The sequence below is a fragment of the Falco naumanni genome, chromosome 4 (genome assembly GCF_017639655.2).
Source record: "Falco naumanni isolate bFalNau1 chromosome 4, bFalNau1.pat, whole genome shotgun sequence".
NCBI classification, from domain to species: Eukaryota; Metazoa; Chordata; class Aves; order Falconiformes; family Falconidae; genus Falco; species Falco naumanni.
Window position 1 is genome coordinate 20819094 of NC_054057.1, and position 19801 is coordinate 20838894.

The 19801-nt window shown below is 44.3% G+C and overlaps 1 protein-coding gene across 1 annotated transcript in view; it reads right to left on the reverse strand.

Annotated features, from left to right (window-relative positions):
* Positions 1-431: 431 nt before the first annotated feature.
* Positions 432-19801, reverse strand: part of ITPRID1 (ITPR interacting domain containing 1) — a 45624-nt gene continuing 26254 nt past the window's right edge. The window contains exons 7-11 of the mRNA XM_040593800.1: positions 17564-17649; positions 15633-17144; positions 11349-11476; positions 10498-10609; positions 432-9846 (exon numbers count right to left, since the gene is read on the reverse strand). Of these exons, the coding sequence (XP_040449734.1) occupies positions 9457-9846; positions 10498-10609; positions 11349-11476; positions 15633-17144; positions 17564-17649 (2228 nt within the window). The 3' untranslated portion in view covers positions 432-9456. The remainder of the gene's footprint in view (positions 9847-10497; positions 10610-11348; positions 11477-15632; positions 17145-17563; positions 17650-19801) is intronic.

Consider the following 19801-nt stretch of genomic DNA (forward strand, 5'->3'; position numbering starts at 1 on the left):
AAAGCATAAATGCTAATAAACATTAAGCAGCGACATGAGCCAAAGTTTCACATACATGCTGTTAGCCGATAAACTAAACCAGCAGCATGGGATTAGTGCCTGAGAAGCCCCGTGTTTCACATAGCCCCTAGCCTCCCCAGCTGTCCAAGACTTTTGGGGTTCCTACCTGTCTCCCTCTGAGACCTTTATCCTCTTTCCTTGTATGATCTGAAGACAGTAATTAATTTATTCCTCCAAAAGGCTTCGGCAACTGTGACAGCAATGTCGCACAGTTCGTGTGAGTACCCTGCTGGATCATCACTTCCCCTGTGGACACAGAGAACAAAAGGATAAAGTTCTAAAGACCCCAAATTAAAGTGAGAAATTAAAAAAAAAAAAAAAAAGTTATGTTTCTTCCAAATTCACTTTCCTTATTTATTTCTTTCAGTATCTGGAAATCCCCCGCGAGTCTGACAGAAGTCCCTAACTCATCTGGTTTCTGCAGAACAGAGCGTTGCCAGATGACAACTCACGCTTCACTGACGATGTTCTGTCATCTATCGGTGCTAACTATGGATCAGTGTCTGTCTCTACAGCCTTTTTAATAGGTACTTTATTATTTTGACACATTTCCTTCCCTCTTGTTAATCTAGGGATTAGCAGTGACATGTCTAAATTCACGCTTAACTGTGTTAACATTATCCCACTTGTATTGAATTTACTGTGATCTCACGGTGCTAGCTGCCTAGCAGAAGACCAGCACATCTTCTTGCTTAAATATTCCCACCGAGACCCTCTAAGGTTGTCTTTGTGGACTCTAAAGCTTTACCTGACAGGTTGGCTACAATATAGAGCACAAAAGAAGACTGATTCTTAAAAAAAAATGTAAGTGGAGTTCCCATAGCAAGAGTAAAGAATAAAAGAGTAAAGAGTAGAACTATAAACTAAGGGGAAGACAGTAACAGAAAAGCGTCTGCACAATCATACAGCACATGGGGAGAGCCGTGTATCCATCTGCCAGTCCTAGCCAGGATTTGCAAACTCTGATCGGATGCTTTGCTGATGTCCATCCCTGGTTTTTCTTCACCATGGATAGATGCCTACTGTCCAGGATCCACATCAGATGGACAAGTAGCATCTGTGACCTTCTCTGCCTTCCTTGTGGATTCCCAGGAAGGACAGAATACCCTTTCCCACTAGCCTTTCTGGCACATGAGCGCAGTCCCTAGCACATGGACCCATGCTTTCTGTTTTTCCTGTTTGCAGCCACCTGTACCTCTGACTCCGTGTTCCTCTTTCTGCTTTTTCCCCTCAGTCCTCTCTCTTCCTCCTGTTTTAATTCTAGTTCCATATCTTTTGTCAGCCCTACATCTCCTCCTTCTTCCATGTATCTATTTTTTTACTTTGATAAGGAGAAGAGACTGTATGTTTTTCATAACACTTCCAGTGACAATAGAGGAATATTTATAATTTAATGGACTTGGATTTGGTAAGGGTTAAACTTTGAGAAAAGACTCAGAAGAGATAAAAGAGCTTAAGGCAGGGCATTTGTTTGCAGGCTGTGATGATTCTGCTCAAAATTCATAAGGATTCTTGGCTCTGTTCTAGGATATTTCTGATAGAACAGGGCAACAGCTTCAGACTCTGCTCTTTCTGGTGAGAATGGAGAATGGCAGCAGAAATGAATAGCTATAATAAAACTGACTTTGTAAATTGGACCAGAGAAAATTCCCTGGAATTTCTAACAGCTTCAGAAAGAAACATACAAAGTTGAAAATCCAGGCAACTTTTGTTGGCATCCAGCTGAATTTGGGTGGAAAAAGATTAAGGGAATGGAGAAACTGCCTGGAGTGAAAAGGCTAAAGGGGCTGGGACTCTTCAGTTTGGAGATGTTAGGCTCCTCAAGGATATAGAATCAGGAAAGTGGTGGAGAAGGTGAATGCAGACTGCTTTTGTGCCAGATCCTGCAGTTCTAGAGCTAGAAGCCATTCATACAAAATAGGACATCAGTTTACAACTGATAAAAGAGTTCACGTAGCAAGTAGCAAATTTCTGGATTTTTTTTTCCACAGGAAGTAGTAGGAGCTCATACCATGAGGCTACAAGAAGGATTAGACATGTTAACATAGAAGGCAGCAGGCTAGTCCCTCTTTGAGTGGGATGTTGGATTCAGTGGTCTCAAGAAGTCCTTATCAACCTGTCTTCCTGTGATTCTGTAACATTGACAGATGCTAATGGGGACAGGCAGAAACATATCCTCTCATGTCCCGTACCCAGCTGTTGTGGCTGCTGGGGACACACGAGGAGAGCAGCCTGCAAAAACAGTAGTCAGACCCTACTTGAAAAACATTTCCTAGTTTCTCTGTCAAAGACACAAACCTGTCATAGATGGTCTGGCCCTGTGGCCCATTTCTTATGTTCTTCACTACTGGGTGCTATATCGAGGATTTGGATAGCCATAAACTGACTGTTCTTCTGTGCTTGGTTTTAGTCTGACCATGGTCCTTAACCTCTTTGCTAGTCCATGATCCTGAAGTGCTCATAAGCGTCCTTAGGAAGAACAACAGGTGAATTTATTCCCCTAGGTTTCTGAGTGAGGGCTAAATCAACTTACTTCATTGAAGGAACTCTATGCATTGGACTAATATATTTGGGCTACCTTTAAACAGATGAATCTACACATAGATGACCTTTGGCTTCACCTTTCTTTCATCTAGTTTCAGGTCTCTCATTCCACGTGTCTCATTTTCATTACACCTGCTCAACTGTTGCTCTTCTGCCATTTCTTTCTAAGTCTGCCCCTTGTTTTCAAATTCCCCTGTCCCATCCACAGCTGCATTTCCCCCGTGCTGCTCACAAGCCCCTTTGCTCACCTCCTGCCTGGATGGCAGCCAGCCCAGCTGCCCTGTGCTTTGGCAGCAATTGCTTCCTGGTGCCCATCTCTGAGGATGGGCTCGCTAGGCAATCACTGGATACAGCCTGCTGACACCAGGAGGCTATCGCGTCAGCTCCCAGAGTCAGATTGCTTTGTCACCAGCTGCTCCAAATTTCCCTGGACTTCTCACTCCAGGCTCCCCTCCGCTCCTGGCCACACACGCACACTCACTCCTCTGTGGGTTAGCTCAGCAGGGAGCCCAAGCCTGAGAAAGGCACCTCTCCCGTTTGCCTAGCCTGGGTTGGGATGACCCATGTGCCCTTGCTTCCGATTCTCTGTTAAATGGGACAAGGATGCGAGGAGTCCAGGCTACCCTGTTTCCAATGTGCTCTGCTCTGGTTAGAACACCCCTAGATGTGGAACAGCTCTCCTGACTTAATGAGAGTAACGTTTTCTCATTATTGCTATTCCTTGTAGATCAAAAATTAAGGGCAGTGGAGCCCTTATGCAGGACATCACAGGTGCCTCACTCACTGATACAATAGATCCTAGTTTTCAAGTAATTAGATTCTTTTTTTTTTTTTTTCTCCTAAGTGACTATAAATATTTCCTAGTCTCCATAATTACTCTGTCAGTAGCTGGAAAGTCCAGGCAACCTTTGAAAAGCTAATTCACCAGCAAGATGCTACTTAAGTACAGGCTTTTCTCCCACACACACCTTGTTTCACAGTAAGTCTACAACAGCTTGAGTTGAGTATCGGAAAGGAAGCTCTACTTCTTGCAAAAGATGTATCTTCACAGACCTAAAGTAGTTTCCCAAAAAATCATGGACAAAACTTGAAATGGGGTGGAATATAGTAACATCAAGGTGAGCACCACGGTTTTCTTCACCACCCAGGTCATTCACCTTGCTCCTTTTCAGGACACCTGATAGCCTGCCACCCTTGGCAGACACTTGCTTTACCTAAAGTCCCTCTAATAAATACTTCGTACAGACATTCCCGGAGGCAGCTGGCTGAGCAGAGCACAGAAAAGAAGGAATATTTTACCTGTCTTGTGTATTTGCGGAAGCCTTTCGCAGGTGACAGAGCTGGCTAGTGACATGCAAGGGACACCTGTCAACATCTTCAGCCGATGCCCCAGGGAGCCCCCACAACCCTTTAAGGTAAAAGGCAGGGAAAAAAACTCACCACACTTCTTAGCTCTAGACTTTTGGTCTCCTGCTTCTTGCCTCCTCTCTACTTCTGTGACTATCATTAACTATAAGCTGTAGCATCCTAACAGGCTTCTTTTGTATTTTAATGGAGGAGGGGGAATCAGGAAAATCCTGCCTGTGTTCTGCATTATTTGTCATGGTAATAAATGTTTCCCCTATTAAGGCTGAAAAGCCTCAATGGGACACACCTGTGTCCCTCTTACTAGCTGTGAGCTGTGCTAATCGAGTGAGTGATGCGGCCATTGAAAGACAATGGAAAAGAATGAAATGAAGATGGATGAATTCAAATGCACCTCTCCAGTGAGGTGAGAACAGTGTTGTTTTATGTTTTTTAAATTCCTGGCAGTCTCAGATGTTCTGATTCTGAATTTTCCCATTTGATAGCAAAATTGCCTTTTTTTGTTCGTGCTTCAGCCTTTTTTACCCACATCCATTTCTACAGTGAAGATCAAAACCTTGTTTCTGGAGCAGAGGGAGTTAAAACAGTCAACAGCCTTATAAAGTGACACTGCAGCTGTTTCTTAAGTAGCAATGGATCTTAATGAAAGGCTGCTCATAAAATTATTATCACAGCAGCAAGTAGAGGTCCCAACTGATATTAGGCCCCTATTGTGCTAGGCACTGTATGAACACATTAGGAGAGAATAACTTCTCTGCGAGGAATTTAAAACCTCATTAGATAAGACAGAAAGAAGCTGTGCCAGGAATAAGGGTCCCCACAGGGTAAAGAAAAAGGCCCTGGTCACAGGGAAAACACGTGGTAGAGTCTGGAATAACTAGCTGGGTTCTTGCCTTCTTGCCACCCAGGCTCGCTGGTAGCTATAGAGGAGAAAATCATTCACATCTAGCAGCTCAGGACCAGTTTATTCCTGTTGCTTGAGGCCAAGATTTAAGACACTTTCCCCCCTCCCCCCCCACAAAAAAAAAAAAAAAAAAAAAAAAAATTCCAGTCCTGCACAGGGAAAGCCCTGGATCCAACCTAGGGCACCTCGTGACCATGGGCTGGCATGCCATATGGATGCAGCACACCCAGACTGCTCAGGGCTGGGCTGCGCATCCAGCACCACGCTTACAGCAGCTGTGCCCATGTTATCTGGTTGTCACACCCCCACCCCATCCTGAGCCCTGCCTTCTTCTAAGCCGGCATCAAATCTTTGGACTTGAAGTTGGAAGGAGTTGAACTCCCAAGACAGTGCTTTTCTTGGAGTCTGTTGGCAGCATTGACAATTAGGCAACTGATGCATTAACATGCCAGAGAGGCTCTGATGTTTATTCATGTGCTGCTCTCGAGGGTTTATCGAATTGATGCCTGGTAAAGCAACTAATGGGACCCCTTGGCAGGGTACCTTAGATGGATTTCCTTATTATCTCTCTAGTTTTTATACTCTCTAGCAAAATCAATATTCAAGCTGGTGCACAAGGCAGCCTCTTTTAGCTTCAGGGTTTAAAGATTTATGGGGCATCAGGGAAAACCAATGAAGGCAAAAGACAATGACAAAAGAAGTAAAATCCAAGTGACACAAATTGCTACTGAACTAGGGTAGGCAAAAGCAATCATTAGGTTTTGAATTTTCTATCTTTGTTACAGAACCATTCTTTAATTGACATCCCCCCGCCCACCCACTCCCTCTCATTTTTCTCCTTCCTGCCTCGGTGGGGCTGCGTGTTGCCCGTGCACTCCAGAAACTGCAACCAGGGCAAAGGAAATGCCGAGCCTTTAATAGGGAGTTACAAGGATTTCAGCTGGCAGTTTTAGGTTTCTGCAGGCTAGAGATGCTGAAAGAGGGCTGGAGAGCAGGGAAAAGAACCACTGCTGTAACATACCCACACCCTGTGCATCTTACCCTTTCCATAGCAGGTCTGATCTGTGTTGCGTGGACCTCACTCCTGTGAAGCAGGGCCAATGGTTCTACCTATTTCAGTTTTTGGAGAAGTAGCCTTTTACAAAAATACTTCCCTTCCCCCCCCCCCCCCTTTTTTTTTCTTTTCTTTTTCTTTCTTGTGTGTGTGTCAGAAGTCCTACGGTGCCACAAGGTCAGTTTTCTTCAGGTTTCAAACTTGCAAACTGCTTAGTGCTGATGTTTTTCACCAGTAATGTAGTAATTTTCACCAGCCCCCCTGGAAGATATGACCCACTGCCTTGTAAGCCTGCAAGTTAATTTGTATGGTTCTAGGTAGCTAAAGCAATTATGATACTCAATCAGATATGTTATTATTTCATTAATTCTGTGGTGTTATCATTAAGATTCCCACCATATTTGCTTATGACTGCCCTAAAGGGAAATAAATGATAGTTTCAAAGGTTGGTAACACTGTGAGGTTAAGCAGGTACAAAGCTGGCTGTTGTGCTCACCAGTGCTGCCCTCGGACATTCCTCGTTGCAAAATTAATGTGTGTTTTCTTTTCTCTCCATCTTCAACAGTAGCATTATGAGGCTTACTCCAGCCATCCTTGTAATATGCTTGGAGGAGTTACAAAGTGAAATATCACCCATTGTGCTCTAGGATAAGTCAGGAGATTTTTCCCTTTCCCATTGCTTAGTATGTTTTTTTATTGCTACAGGGTTACAGCTTAACTGTTAAAATTATATTGAGGGCTTGAAATGTTATCTAGCTATGAATGCAAACAAGTTCACAGTAACAATATTTGTGGGTGTCCACGTGTTGCATATGGGGGAACCTTATCCTGTCCGTGGCTTGCACTCAATGATTTTATAATTTCACTGGAACATGCAACTGAACTGCACATACCAATCTACAGGCCATTTAAAGTTTTATTAGCAGAAGTCCTGGTCAAGAATACAAATGGTAGAATTCAAATGGCACCAGAGGTCCTGCATGATCTTTCTAATCAGGAACAGCTGGCACCTGCCAGTGCTGCCTTCTGTACATGTGGCTGTAAGACAGGCAGACGGCAGCTGCAGCACCACATACATACGGAACTTTTTTGCAGCATGCTGCAGTGACACTTCCAGAAAAACATCTTTCATGGGAGGAATCACAGCCCTGGTGTGGCTGAAGCAAGGAGGCTGCTTAGCCATCCTCTCTTCCAGAAGACCTTCAGCACTGGCATCGCTGTATCTCCTTCACTGTGCTCTTCGTTTGCCTTCCTCTGCAAAATGAGGTACAAAATCTGCAAGTGCAGTTCATTTGCCAGCGGAGAGAGAAAATTCCAAGCCAAATTTATTGCTTGTTCCACCAAAACTTAGATGAAGGATGTTTTGGTCCTGTTTGCATGCTGCCTGAAGATACTGTCATAAACACAAATCTTGATGTATAAACTCCTAAACACTTGGTAGTGTGGAAGTGGTATACAAATCCCATGCGGGGTCTCAAGAAAGGGGCAAATTTCAACCAGTCAGATTCATGGCCCAGCAGGCTGTGGAGAATCTTGTCAGTTCCTATGTTATGTACCTCTCTCCCCCAATCATTTTATTACCCTGAACATCTGTGGAAATGTGGAGGTGCAGGGAGCCTCGAGGCTGCTCAGCATGTTTGACTCCATTTTCTCCTTAAATGTGTGCAAATGCTACTTCTATTTGCACTTTTGCCGAGCTGTGATTTGCGACACCAAGGCCTAAATGACACCTAAGATCCCTCCAGAGCATTAAACAAACAAGCCAGTAGGACATCTCACAGTCTGGGAAGTGCTAAATTGAAAGCAATAGCACATACCGCACTGCTTTGAAAATGAACCCGTTGAATTTCTTTGCTATGGTACAAACCTGAGAGGTCTTTTCTCGTGGCTTTTTCTGCATGGATCCAGGCTCCACACCTTCCCCAGAAAACTAAACCAGGATTCAGATTCAAGGCTTATAATGTAGAAAATCCTGTGTTTCTCATCTCATTTTGGTTTTAATTGGATTTATATGAAGCCAGAATGGAAAGGAAAAGGACAGCCAGGAGACTATCCACAACAGTAGTTTGACAGAGCAGGTGCTGAATGTTTTATGCACTGTCAGTGAGCTTCTGATCTGGTACTTGCAGTAGGCACAAACCTCACAAAATTAGTCAGAGGCAAGTTAGCAGCAAGTTAAAAGACTGCAACTAGGACTATACAAGGTGGTTTGGGCTTAAGGATTAATATTGGTTGAAGGACTGTGTTAAAATAACCGGCTATAAGGAGAATACCTTTTAGTGTTATCTCCTGTTTGCAAGTTCTTCAATTCCTTCTCAAAAGCCCTCTCCTCTTCCTTTTAAATGCCGTTTTGCAAAGAACAGCCCTACCCCACGTGATTGCCAGTAGGAGCGTAGTAAGTTTCACAACCACAGGACAGCAAAATACATAGCACCTCTCTTCAAAACATCCTCTAAAAATGCCTGCTTTTTCTGGCCAGCCATCTCATTGCAAACAAAACTGCTGTGACCAGAACTTTCTGGAATGTAATGTTTTTGTTTCTGTGATATACCACACATTTCAGTAAAAAGGCCACAATTATTAAAATAAAGTCTATAAGTCTGTCCTCCATCAGTCTTTTCCTTCTGCTGAATCATTACCTAAAGAATTTTGGAGAGATTTCTTCAACTGGAAAGAAAAAAAAAAAGAAAAGGAAAAAAGTGTTATTTTCTTTGTATGTTAAGATAATGACCAAGACTAGTCTTAAAAGGAAATGGGTGCAAAAAATGACAAGGCTTGATCTCAAATATTTAAATTTTTCCTTGTTCCTCACTGTCTATGGTTCTTTGATTGTGTGCTAAGGAGCCTGATATCTGTGGTAATATCAACATAAATCAATGAAGTAATGTAAGACTACAATACAGAGCATTCCCTCCTATGATGTTTACTTGTGCAGAATTTAACCCTGATTGTTTGTTTATAAGAATTATCAATCCTTCAAAACTTTGGACCATTAAATGATAAGGCAGCTATCTTAAGAGATTTTCTAGACATATTTAGTATTTTCAAAGGCAGGCAAGCAGTTTTTTATGGTTACAATGTGAGATCAGATCAGTCAGAAATGCTGACTTTTAATTTCTTCAGCAAAACAACAGACCTTCCAGATCACTGCCTTTACTGCCCTTGTAAAACTGGATAATTGTCTCTGCAATTTGAGGCCGTAAATTACTAATTTCAGTGGTGGGGGAGAGTTGAATATACTAATTAGTCAAACAGTTGCATTGAAAGTTCAAGCAAGTCAAACGGGATCCATGTATTTACATGTTCTCTCTGGAGCATCTAGATCATTGCCACAGCTCACTGAGAAATATCAGGGCAGGTCCAGTCCCAGTTCTGCCTGTGCTGCCCATGCAGCCTGGAAGTGCCCTGGAACACGGGCTCCATCCCTCTGGATGAACGTGTGGCTTATCAGGGAAGGGTCCTGATCTGGGCTGTGGCAATGAGACATAGAACAGTAAAACTGCGTTGCAGCTCAGCGATCACTTGCACTTCAAACTTTGAGGGTGAGACCGAAACAGCTCCTTACACTGTGCATAAATGCCTTGAAGTCCATTTGTGCTTGGGGAGGTCCTTTTATTTCCTTTTTACTGCTGGAGAGCTCCTGTGGGGCAGACTCAGCTGAATTCGGCTCAGGTGTTGTCCTGGTGGGAAACTGCACCGAGGGTGCCCCTGGTGCCAGGGCAGAGAGCGAGCCCGTTGCTGTCATGGTTTTGCTAGGAGCTCTTTGGAGCACCATCTTGAAGCACCCACTTTGAGGGTGCACAGTGTCAGCAGCATCTGGAAATGCTTGTTTATTCTGGGCTTTTCTTTCTCCCTTCCAATCAGAGAGTCCGAGCTCAGAAAACAGATGGGATTGTTCTGCTAGTAATTGGTCCAGCTGCTGCAGAGAAAATAGAAGGAAAAGCATATTGCAGTAATAAAAATATAATAAAAGGAATCAAGCAGGATACACAAGGGTATATGAAGCATTCCTGCTTCTTCTGCTTGGTCCGAAGAAGACATGCAATATCTGGCAAATGAGATGTTTCCAAAGCCTAAAGGACATTTTATTCCAACAGATAGATCTAATTGCCTAATGGAAAATCTGCAAATGGACTTCAATCTGTGACTGCTGTGATCTTGACTGTCTAACCCAAGCTGGTCAGGGAAGAATCAGAGACAAGTCCTCTGGCCATCATTTTTTTCCTTATCAAAACAAAGAGCTGGTCTAGAAAAGAACCAGACCAGTAACCATTTTTCAATAATTATGTAGGCTGACTGCCTGTCACCTTATTCTGGAAACCGAGCAGAGTAGGATACAGATTTTTTATAAATATTGTCGCTTTTCCTGGGCAGTTGAGCTCAAGCACCACAGCCAAGGAGAAAGAGGGACCAAGATGTAAACTTTAAGTCTGTTATTGGAAATCCTCCTCATCTCAGCACTGAAGGGATTGCTCAGATGTACCTCAGAGTTAGTACTTTGAACCCTGAAGAGCAGGATAGACTTTAAACTCTCCCCACACAGCCCAGAACAGCGGCTTGTACAACATACCATGAGGATGCTCTCCTTGACCTGGCAAGCTTGATCATTCAGCCAAAATTCCAGCTCTGCAACCTCCTGACGAACGGCTGTGCGTAAGAGTTGCAGGTGCCTGCCTTCCTCCCTGTAGGAACAGAAGCAAAAGCACACTTGAGGGATCAGTGAGCACCCTCCTCTTCCTCAGCCCCAGCCTGATGCCTGCATCTCCTCTTGCAGTCTTATTTTTACCCGTGATCACAGGATACCTTACAAAATAATAAATAATAGCCTTTGTCTACTTGACTCTCATTTCTTTGACTATCCCAGCTGAACGATTAAACACTTTGTAGTTGCAGAGCCAGCTTGAGTCTGGGCAGGTTTATCACTTCTGATTTATCACCAGCACAAAGACTACATCAATGCCCTACTTTCAGGCAGCTCAAGAACAGAAGGCCCTAGTAATCTTTTGTGAACCTTAGGCTTCTGGATAATTGCTGTGAACTTGGGCTGAGTCTATGAAGAGATCACTCTCACCTCCTTCCCTGAACACAGCACTGACTTGGGACGCTGAGCTTCAGCTGTCTGAGGTCTGTTCCTGCTATTAAAACACAGTATTTCCACGCTAAAAACTCAGCCTACATCTATGGAGCAATCTTCCCCTTCAAAATGCTCATGTTTAAGAGCCTTGACCATTGCAGAGAGGAGCTGGACTTTCCTCTGAGTAAAAACCACATCACAACATGTTCCTTCTCCACTTGCCCACAGCTGCATCTCACTGACCAGAAATGCTGCTGTAAAACAAGTGCCCAGACACATTGCATGTGCCCCCAGGCTCTTGCTGATGCTAAGTTTGGATTTAGGTGAGTGTTTTGGGCTGCCATTACCTTTCTTCATCTAGCATAGAGCTGGAAAACAGTGCCTGCTGTTTGCTCAGGTGCTGTTCAATCTCATCCAGCTTCTCCTGGAAGCGCTGGCAGGAGCTCTTCATTGCTTCTATTTCGTGGAGGGTACACTGTGTACAAAAGCAAGAAAACACCCTACTTCAATACTTTTCTTTGAGCACTTCAATGTCAAGTGCATTTGAAGCTGACAGCCCAAATGGTATGGGTCCTGCTTTTACCTGCACAACAGGGACTCTGTGAGCAGCTGCCATGGAAGTCCAGATGGCACTTCAAGTGAGTTTGCTCTAGCTGCATCACTCACATCTCAGGCACCACCTTTTCTCCTAAAGCATGTGGAATTGAGTTCTGGCACTATCTGAGCCAATGAGGATTTCATTTTTGCCATGGAAAGGGAAAAGTACTTTGATCAAAAGATCTGATGCAACGTGACAAATTCTGATGTCATCGGACTGTTGTCAGACATTATATTTGAGCACTATGAGCTGCTGTGGAGTAATGATAGGTTAAATTACTGTTGATGGGAAGTTAGAAACTGTTTTTAAAAGGAAAAAGGGAAGGAGGGAAGAGAAATAAGGACTATGAGTAGGAAAAGCAACTTTCATTATGGGTTCTGATAAGCATTACGCTGATAATTTTTCATTTGTTACCAGTTAGAAACCTAGAATTGGATTTATCTAACCAGGTGCAGACACTTACCACAACAGATGTACATGCAAGTTGTACTGCTACAGAGCAATTGTTCTGATCCAAAAGTAGACATCTGTAATAGGTCAGAGGATCTATGCTATAAACGTGCCCATTACTCTTCATCGAGAGAAAGTATCTAGTACGATTCACAGAATCATTGAGGTTTGAAGGGGCCTCTGGAGACCATCTAGTCCAAGCCCTGCTAAGGCAGGTTCTCCCAGAGCAGGTTGCAGAGTCACGTCCAGGCGGGTTTTGGATGTCTCCAGAGAAGGAGACCCCACGGCCTCTCTGGGCAGCCTGTGCCAGGGCTCGGTCACCATCAAGGCACAGAGGGTTTCCCTCACGTTCAGACGGAACTGCCGGTGCTGCAGTTTGTGCCCGTTGCCCCTTGCCCTGTGGCTGGCACCACCGAACAGAGCCCGGCCCCGGCCCCCTGGCACCCGCCCTTAGGACATTTGCAGACACCGATAAGACCCGCTCCCAGCCTTCCCTTCCCCGGGCTGAACAGCCCCAGCTCCCTCAGCCTTTCCTCACAGGGGAGATGCTCCAGCCCCTCATCTCTTCGTAGCCTCCGCTGGGCCCTCCCCAGTGGTTCCCCGTCTCTCTCAAACTGGGGAGCCCAGCACTGGGCCCAGCACCCCAGACGTGCCTCACCAGGGCTGAGCAGAAGGGGAGGATCCCCTCCCTCGCCCTGTAGGTATAGATTGATCATCTACATCTACCCTGATGTAGCCATCTACACCAGGAATGTCTCAAGGCAGAGGAGAGGAATCAGCAGGAATGGCAGGCACATGAGCAAGTATACGTAGATTTGCAAGTTACTCCTTCGTAGCGCAGGACTGATAACAGCAGCCCTCCAGTGACATCAAAATAAAGCCTGTAACTGAAGCCCACCAATGAGTTTCTAGCCACACTAAAGACTTCCCACACCTTGTCCAGGGTAGTAATGCAGAGAGCATCATCCAAATGATTCTGGAGACAATGCCAACTGCTTTCTGGAAGCACAGCCCCCTGTTACGCTGAAACTGCTGCAGTGCGAAGAGGTGTTTAGCACATTTCCATCTTAGCAAATTTTGGTCTCTTGTAAGCCATTGGAAGACAGTGTAGAAACCTGCACTCCACTGTTGATCACTGTAACTGATAGAGAGGCATGTTTGCAAAGCATAGACATGCCCAGTCTTTCTGGATTCCTGCAATCAAATTCTTTGATGATCTCTTAGTGCTTGTGTGTTTGAATGTGTCCCTCAGTTCCAGCAAATCCTGCAACATGACAAAGCCATCCCTCCTGGAGGATCAGCTTCAGCCAGAGGACAAAATATGCTCCCCATGCATTTGGGGAACCTTATTTTGAGTCTCCATTTCAACGCAGCTGTTATGTCAGGCACATTCCTCTTGGGTGTGACCCAGCAATAAACCATCCCATAGTGGTAAATTAAAAAATCTAACCCCAACAGTCCCAACCCATGGGATTGCACCAGAAAAAGCTAATTAGAGACTAATAGTAGTTTTATAGGGCCTGTCCTGTGACTGCAGTGGACGTGAGCTCTCCCAAGCGTCTGCTCCATGTGGAGCACAACACTCTTAATGCTGTGGGTCAGGGCAGCAATTGCACGCCACAGAGGTGGTCAGATGTGCAATGAGCATCTTCAGATTGAGTGTTTGCTGATTGCCCTGTTGCCTTGCACCCCAAACTTTAATCTTGATCCTCAGGCAGTTTTCTCGCCGGATGGAAGTGTGTGGGGTGCAAGTGAGCAGTGCCCACGCAGTAATGACCTAGTAAACCCACTGCCAAATCTGAGCAGAGTGAGGACCTATAGCCACTAAAAACATGTACCCAAATGAGCTTGAAGAGCTCCTGTCCTTCAGGTCACTAGGAAGAAGTTGATGGGCCACAGACAAGTTTCTAGGTGATTCCTCAAGGCTAACAGAAATCTGGAAAGCACCATGCAAAAGATCCAAAAGGCACAATGCGGATAGGTTTGGTGAAAAGTCATGCCAGCCCTTGCAGATGAGGTATGGGCAGCTCCCCTGGCACAGGTTCTTGGAGCATATCGCAGAGCACAAGTTCACACAGATTAAGAGTTCATGCTTTCAGAGGGGTGGACAGTGTTTCAGGCCTACTCTCATCAAGAACATGTTTAAGATAAGGTGCATGTGAACAGGGTAAAATTTACTGTCTAACAGTTGTTCTGTGGTGGTTGCATTCCCCATGCATGCCTTTAGTAAATGGGATGTAACCCGAGTGAGCTTCTCTCAGTAAAAGATGTAGAAGCTACCTCACCTGTAATGCAAAGTACAAAGTAGGTATGGGTGTAGTCTCTGCAGAGTGACCAACATTCCATAAATTCACTGACTTATTGCACAGTGTCTTGGGTGTGGAGCCATAAACTAAGAACAGCTCTTGGATAAACAGTACGGTGCAAAGTCTGCTCCTCCCACACTCCCTGCCCACAGGCTAGAGAAGACAAATCACTATTAGCCTCTCAGAAGAGTGACAAAATAGTAGTAAAACAATGAGGAGAGGCTTCCCAGTCCAGCATAAGGTACTGACTCACTGCCATCTCGTGGCAACAGCAAGGTAGCTGACAAAAGGCGTATTTTGTCTGTTCCCACAAAGCACAATATACTGTTCAAAGAAAAGACACTGCAGATTTATATAGCCGGTGATATAGCAGCATAAAACTCACCAGCTTCACTTTCTGGATTTTTTATCGACTAATTTTCTTCCCACTTTGTACAAGAGTTCAAGTTTCGTTTCCTTAAGAAAAGCAAACAGAAGAGGAAAAATGGAAACGCCTGCAAACTAGCAGAAGGTATGCTGCTCCTTCCACAGTTTTCTCAGGATGCAAAAGCCACTCCTGACTCCCTCCTTTGCTTTCTTCCCTACCACACCCTGAGTTTTTCACAACTTTTGGGAACTGCTAGCAATTCTGAACAAAGAAATAAAAAATCTGGTGACTTTTTAATATCGATATTTATATTGCAAATATTCATTTTAGCAGGGCTTTAGATTTAATGCAGGCTTCTGATCCTACCACTGTAAAAATGTCTTGAGGCTCTGAGAATTCACAGTTCACTTTCATTTAGACCGGTTTGGCTTATGGGATATGCCTGGGTGTTCACAGTTAGTCTTTAATGAACACTAAGTAATATAACCTAAATGAGTTCTCTTTTACTAAAAGGATTGCACTAAATCATGCAACCTTGCATTTTCTGCAGTTTGCAGGAAGTTGCTTAGTTACTGTGACCCAGCCAAGTCACAGGAACTCCCTGAAACTCATCTCTCAGCTCTTCAGTTGACCTGTAACCTTGATCACCCTGTTTGCAGTAACAATTTTAAGATTGAACCGATATACATAAGTTATTAAAAGAAGCAGCCCAACAAGACTGGAGGTATGCAGCTATGTTTGCTGGTTTTGCCCAGAATGGAATTTTCCTTTCTCCTTTCCCCCTCTGTCCCCTCAGTTACCATCCCAAGATATGTCTGACTAAAGAACCAAGCGTGGCAGGAGAGGAAAGGAAAAGGCAGCATGGGCATTTAGCTCACTGTCCACCCAGATGAAGAAGAAACCTACTCACCGGAGCAAGCCTGCATGTTGCAGTGTCCTGTAGGAGCACCGGCGCTTTCGGGACCTGCAGCTCAGCAGCGGCCGGGCTTGAGCAGCAGCTCGCAGGGCGGTGGGGAAAGGCAGCCGCTGGCCAGGTCCACGGGCAGCAGCCACAGCAGCAGCAGCAGCAGTGACAGCGGTGAAGCTCTGGCTGAAGCGATGCGAAGCCAGAGGCTTCACCCCAGTAGTGAGACCTGTATTTTCTGTAAAGCATGCTGTCGAGAGAGGCTGATTTTGTCAGGGGAGTATGGGGTGAACAAGGCCGTGACCACCTGGGTTTCCTGGTGAGGGTGTCAGTTTGGGTGGAGGCTTCAGTGGTCTGCTTCAAACCGTTCCTTGGAGCCCCTGGGTCTGATTGTAAGAGAGGACCACCCTCAGGACAGCACGCTAACGTGTCAGAGAAGTCGGCAGGATCTTCCCGAGCAAGACTTTCACTGAAAGGAGCATTTTGCCCTGCGCTTGTCGCTCTTGAAGTAAACTCCAGCCCTGAGGACATCTGAACAGTGACAGATTTCGAAGGAGCAGAAGCTATTTCACTGGTTTGGATGGTGTCTCCCTGTTCTGATTTGTTAGCACCTAACACCTCTATGCTACCAGTCTTTTCACCTTCAGATGACTTTAACCGAGGCCCTCCCTCTAGGCAGGAGGGATGCCTCCGGGACACTTGCAGAGAGCAGCTTGAAGCTGCACTGCTCCCACCTTGTGCTGCTGAGCCCCACTGCAGAATTTCTGGGAGACCAATTTTGGGGGAGCATCTCGCATTTCTTGAATCACCGTCCATTTTGCAGGACTTCTGTCCGTCTGTGATCTCATTCACTGCAAGTGGGGTACCATCTTTGCTGATCGCTTCCACACCCCACCAGAGTCTTTGACCATGACCTGTATGATCTCTGTGGGCACTTCCATGACACGCAACTCCTCCAATGTCCTTTTCAGTCCTGCACCTCTCACCTTCATCTTCAGCTCTGATTTTGCTCTCACTGACGACTGCAGGGTTTATATCATTTAGTTCAGCGAAGGTTACATGCACCTTTTCGTGTCCTGTACTAAAATATAAATTGCAATCAAATTTGGAGGAGCTAGGACCCCCTTTACCCGGGGTATCACCCTGAAAACAAGGACTATGCTCTTTCATGCACCTCTCTTTTCCCAGTTGCTTTCTTTCAGTTTTATCGTCCTTCTTGCCCATGTGATGTAATATTTCTTGGACAAAACTCTGTGGCTCAGCATTACATGTCTGATACATGCTATTTTCTGCAGTCAACAGCAGATGAGTCTCTCCTCCATGGTCATTGCATGCTTTCGTTGATGTAGGTACTGCCAAAATGCTCTCACAAGCTGTGATGAAACCCTCAGCAACGCAATTATCTGGGTTTTGTTGAAAACCTTGATTTAACATAGGAAAAACTGTCCTATGTGAAAGAGCTGTTTCTTGATTGTGGATGTCAGAAATAAAATTAATCTTTCCTGACGAAGTTGCATTCTGAAGGGAAAACAAATCAAAACAAAAATAGAGGAACTGAAATACAACATTTGTTTTATCACACTTGTTTGCCTACCACTATTTTGCCCTGGGAACCTGCAGGACATCTTTAAATACCCAATGAACCAAAGATTCCTGTAATATTCCTTTGCCCTGGGAACCTGCAGGACATCTTTAAATACCCAATGAACCAAAGATTTTTGTAATACTCCTTCTCTGTTGCCTGTAACCTTGCACAAATTTTGCATTAGTGTGGTGGAAGAGTTACACAAAGTTCTGAGGAAGTTTCTCACCTTCTAACTTTTCTAGGGGGATGAATTTCTTTTCATGAAGCTTTCACAACTCCATGATTTTATGTCACTTGTACCAGGGTTACAGAGTTTCCACAGACCTACTGATTACTATTGCTCATTTCTTACTTGCAAAACTACAGGCTCTGGCAGCTCCTCCATGAACCCGCTGCTGTCTGACTGGCAGCTGCTTGTTCTTCTCACCATCACCTCTGCTGGGGAAAACAAAAGGATAAGAAAAGCTAGAAAGGCAGGCAGAAAGCAGTACCAGGCCAAAATTAATACAGAGCTAAGCAGGGGAACTTTAAACCTACATTTCTAGAAATATTCTTATCCTGGCCAGAAATCTGCAATATTGCTACAACCAGGAAAAAAAAAACAAAAAACAAACAACCAAACCCCAAACCAAAAAAACCCAACAAAATGTGATCAGGATAGCTACTTCTGATGTTACTAAACACTGACTTACTCACCGGTGTAATCATCAACTGTAGATTTCAGATTTTGGTATATTCACACAACATACAAAGTGTAAGTAACATATAAAGGGGCCAAGCACTCGTTTTCCTTTGCTAAAAACGTCGACTTTTGATTGTTAGAAGTGGCTCAGACCAAGTCTCATTCATACCTAAATGGTTTTGATGGTTTCAACCAGGTGTCTCCTGCAGGGAAAGGGATCTGCCCTAGACGAGCTCTGGTAGTCAAACTAGCTGCCTAGACAAACTCTCCCTAGAAGAGTTTGCTCTACTTTGAGGCACCATGTATCGTCTTTATTGTTTTTTGGTCTGAGGACAGGAAATCACAGTAATAAGCAGAGATGATGTAAGGTTGCATGGCAAGACATAAAGTCAAGAGGAAGATACTCTAGATATACTCCAGCAAAGGTTTCTAATCTAGCAGCCACATCATCTGACTAGATCAATTCTTACCCCAGCTTTTGCAATCAAATAAATTATAGACCACTAACCAGCTGATTTCATGAATAAATGCCAACCTTTTTAAAAGTACAAATGCTTGAAAGTAAACCCTCACTTATCCTGTACATCCTGATACCTCTCAGCCCTTGGATAACTTGTACTTTCAGTCAGCGTTCATCCTCAGATGATGCCCTCATTCTCAGGTATCTAGCACAAAACCAGAGGTAGAGTTGGGGGAACAGGCTGAGGAAGGGAGGGAGACCGAGACGCTCTGGGTATGCTTCCTCTCTTGTTCCTTGCACACATAACCACTGCTGAATCATAGGGGTTTTTATCTTCTGGTTATATCCATGAGAATATGACAATTTATCTGCAGTTCTGAGGCTTGAGTTACTAATTCTTATTTGTGTGATTGTAAAATGAAAAAAAAACCTTGTCTACAAATTATGTTTTAACACTTTAACAAACCATGGGCTTTATTTAACCTATCTTGGGCATCAGTTAATGAAAATCATGCAATCTATTTGTAGGCAGCAACTGTAAAATCAAAACCAGATATCATTTTATGTTTTTTAGGTGAATTCCTTGCACTGTCATTCCTGGTGTCACCACCAACACGCCCTTCAGCCAGTCACTTTCCTATTTCACATGAGAAATATGTGGTTCCCATCTCACACATCTATGGTAATTTTGCTGAAAATTGCCTGTTTTGTGGGTGGTCTCAAAACTCATCCTTGCAGTTTCCCACAAATGACATCATGGCTCAGCTTCTCCCCTAGGGAGACTGCCCTACAGATTCTCTAAACTTTTTTTAAAGTTGTTTCAATTACCCCTTGCATCTTTGCCAGCTGTTGCTTCCAGTGTGTCATTCTGGCCTATAGCTTTCCGTACATGAAAATGAAGGAAGAAGGGCTCAGGAAAAAAAAATAATTGAAAAGCTGAAATGTTTCAGCTGCTGTAGTTTCAAGAATTTGAGACTCAAATACTCAATTATATCCTACAGTCATAACAGCTAACCCTCAAGCTTTACGTTTTTGGAGTTGGAAAACCGTATTATCTGCTTACCCGGTGTTTTGAAGTGCCTGTTTTTCTCCTGAGACATGCAGGACACCAAAGAAGCTGGCACGCTACTAGAAATTATGTGTAGGGAAAACCCCTGCAACTTCTCATGGAATAGTAAGTGTGGTTAGAATTCATCTTCTGACCTGGTCAAAACCAGGTGGCTGTAGCCAGGTTTGACCCATTTATTAAGGTAAATGTGATATGTCAGTTCCAGTCTGTGTATTGTAACCGTGCGGCCTTCCCACCCACACGGACATCGCGCTGGCTAGAGAACTACCCAAAACGTGTGACAGTGGGCTCCGAGCTGATCTTCAGGCACAAGGTCAGACATTAAATAGTGGATTGAAATGTCTGCAGACCAAGTTAATATCACTACAGTTGGGCTACA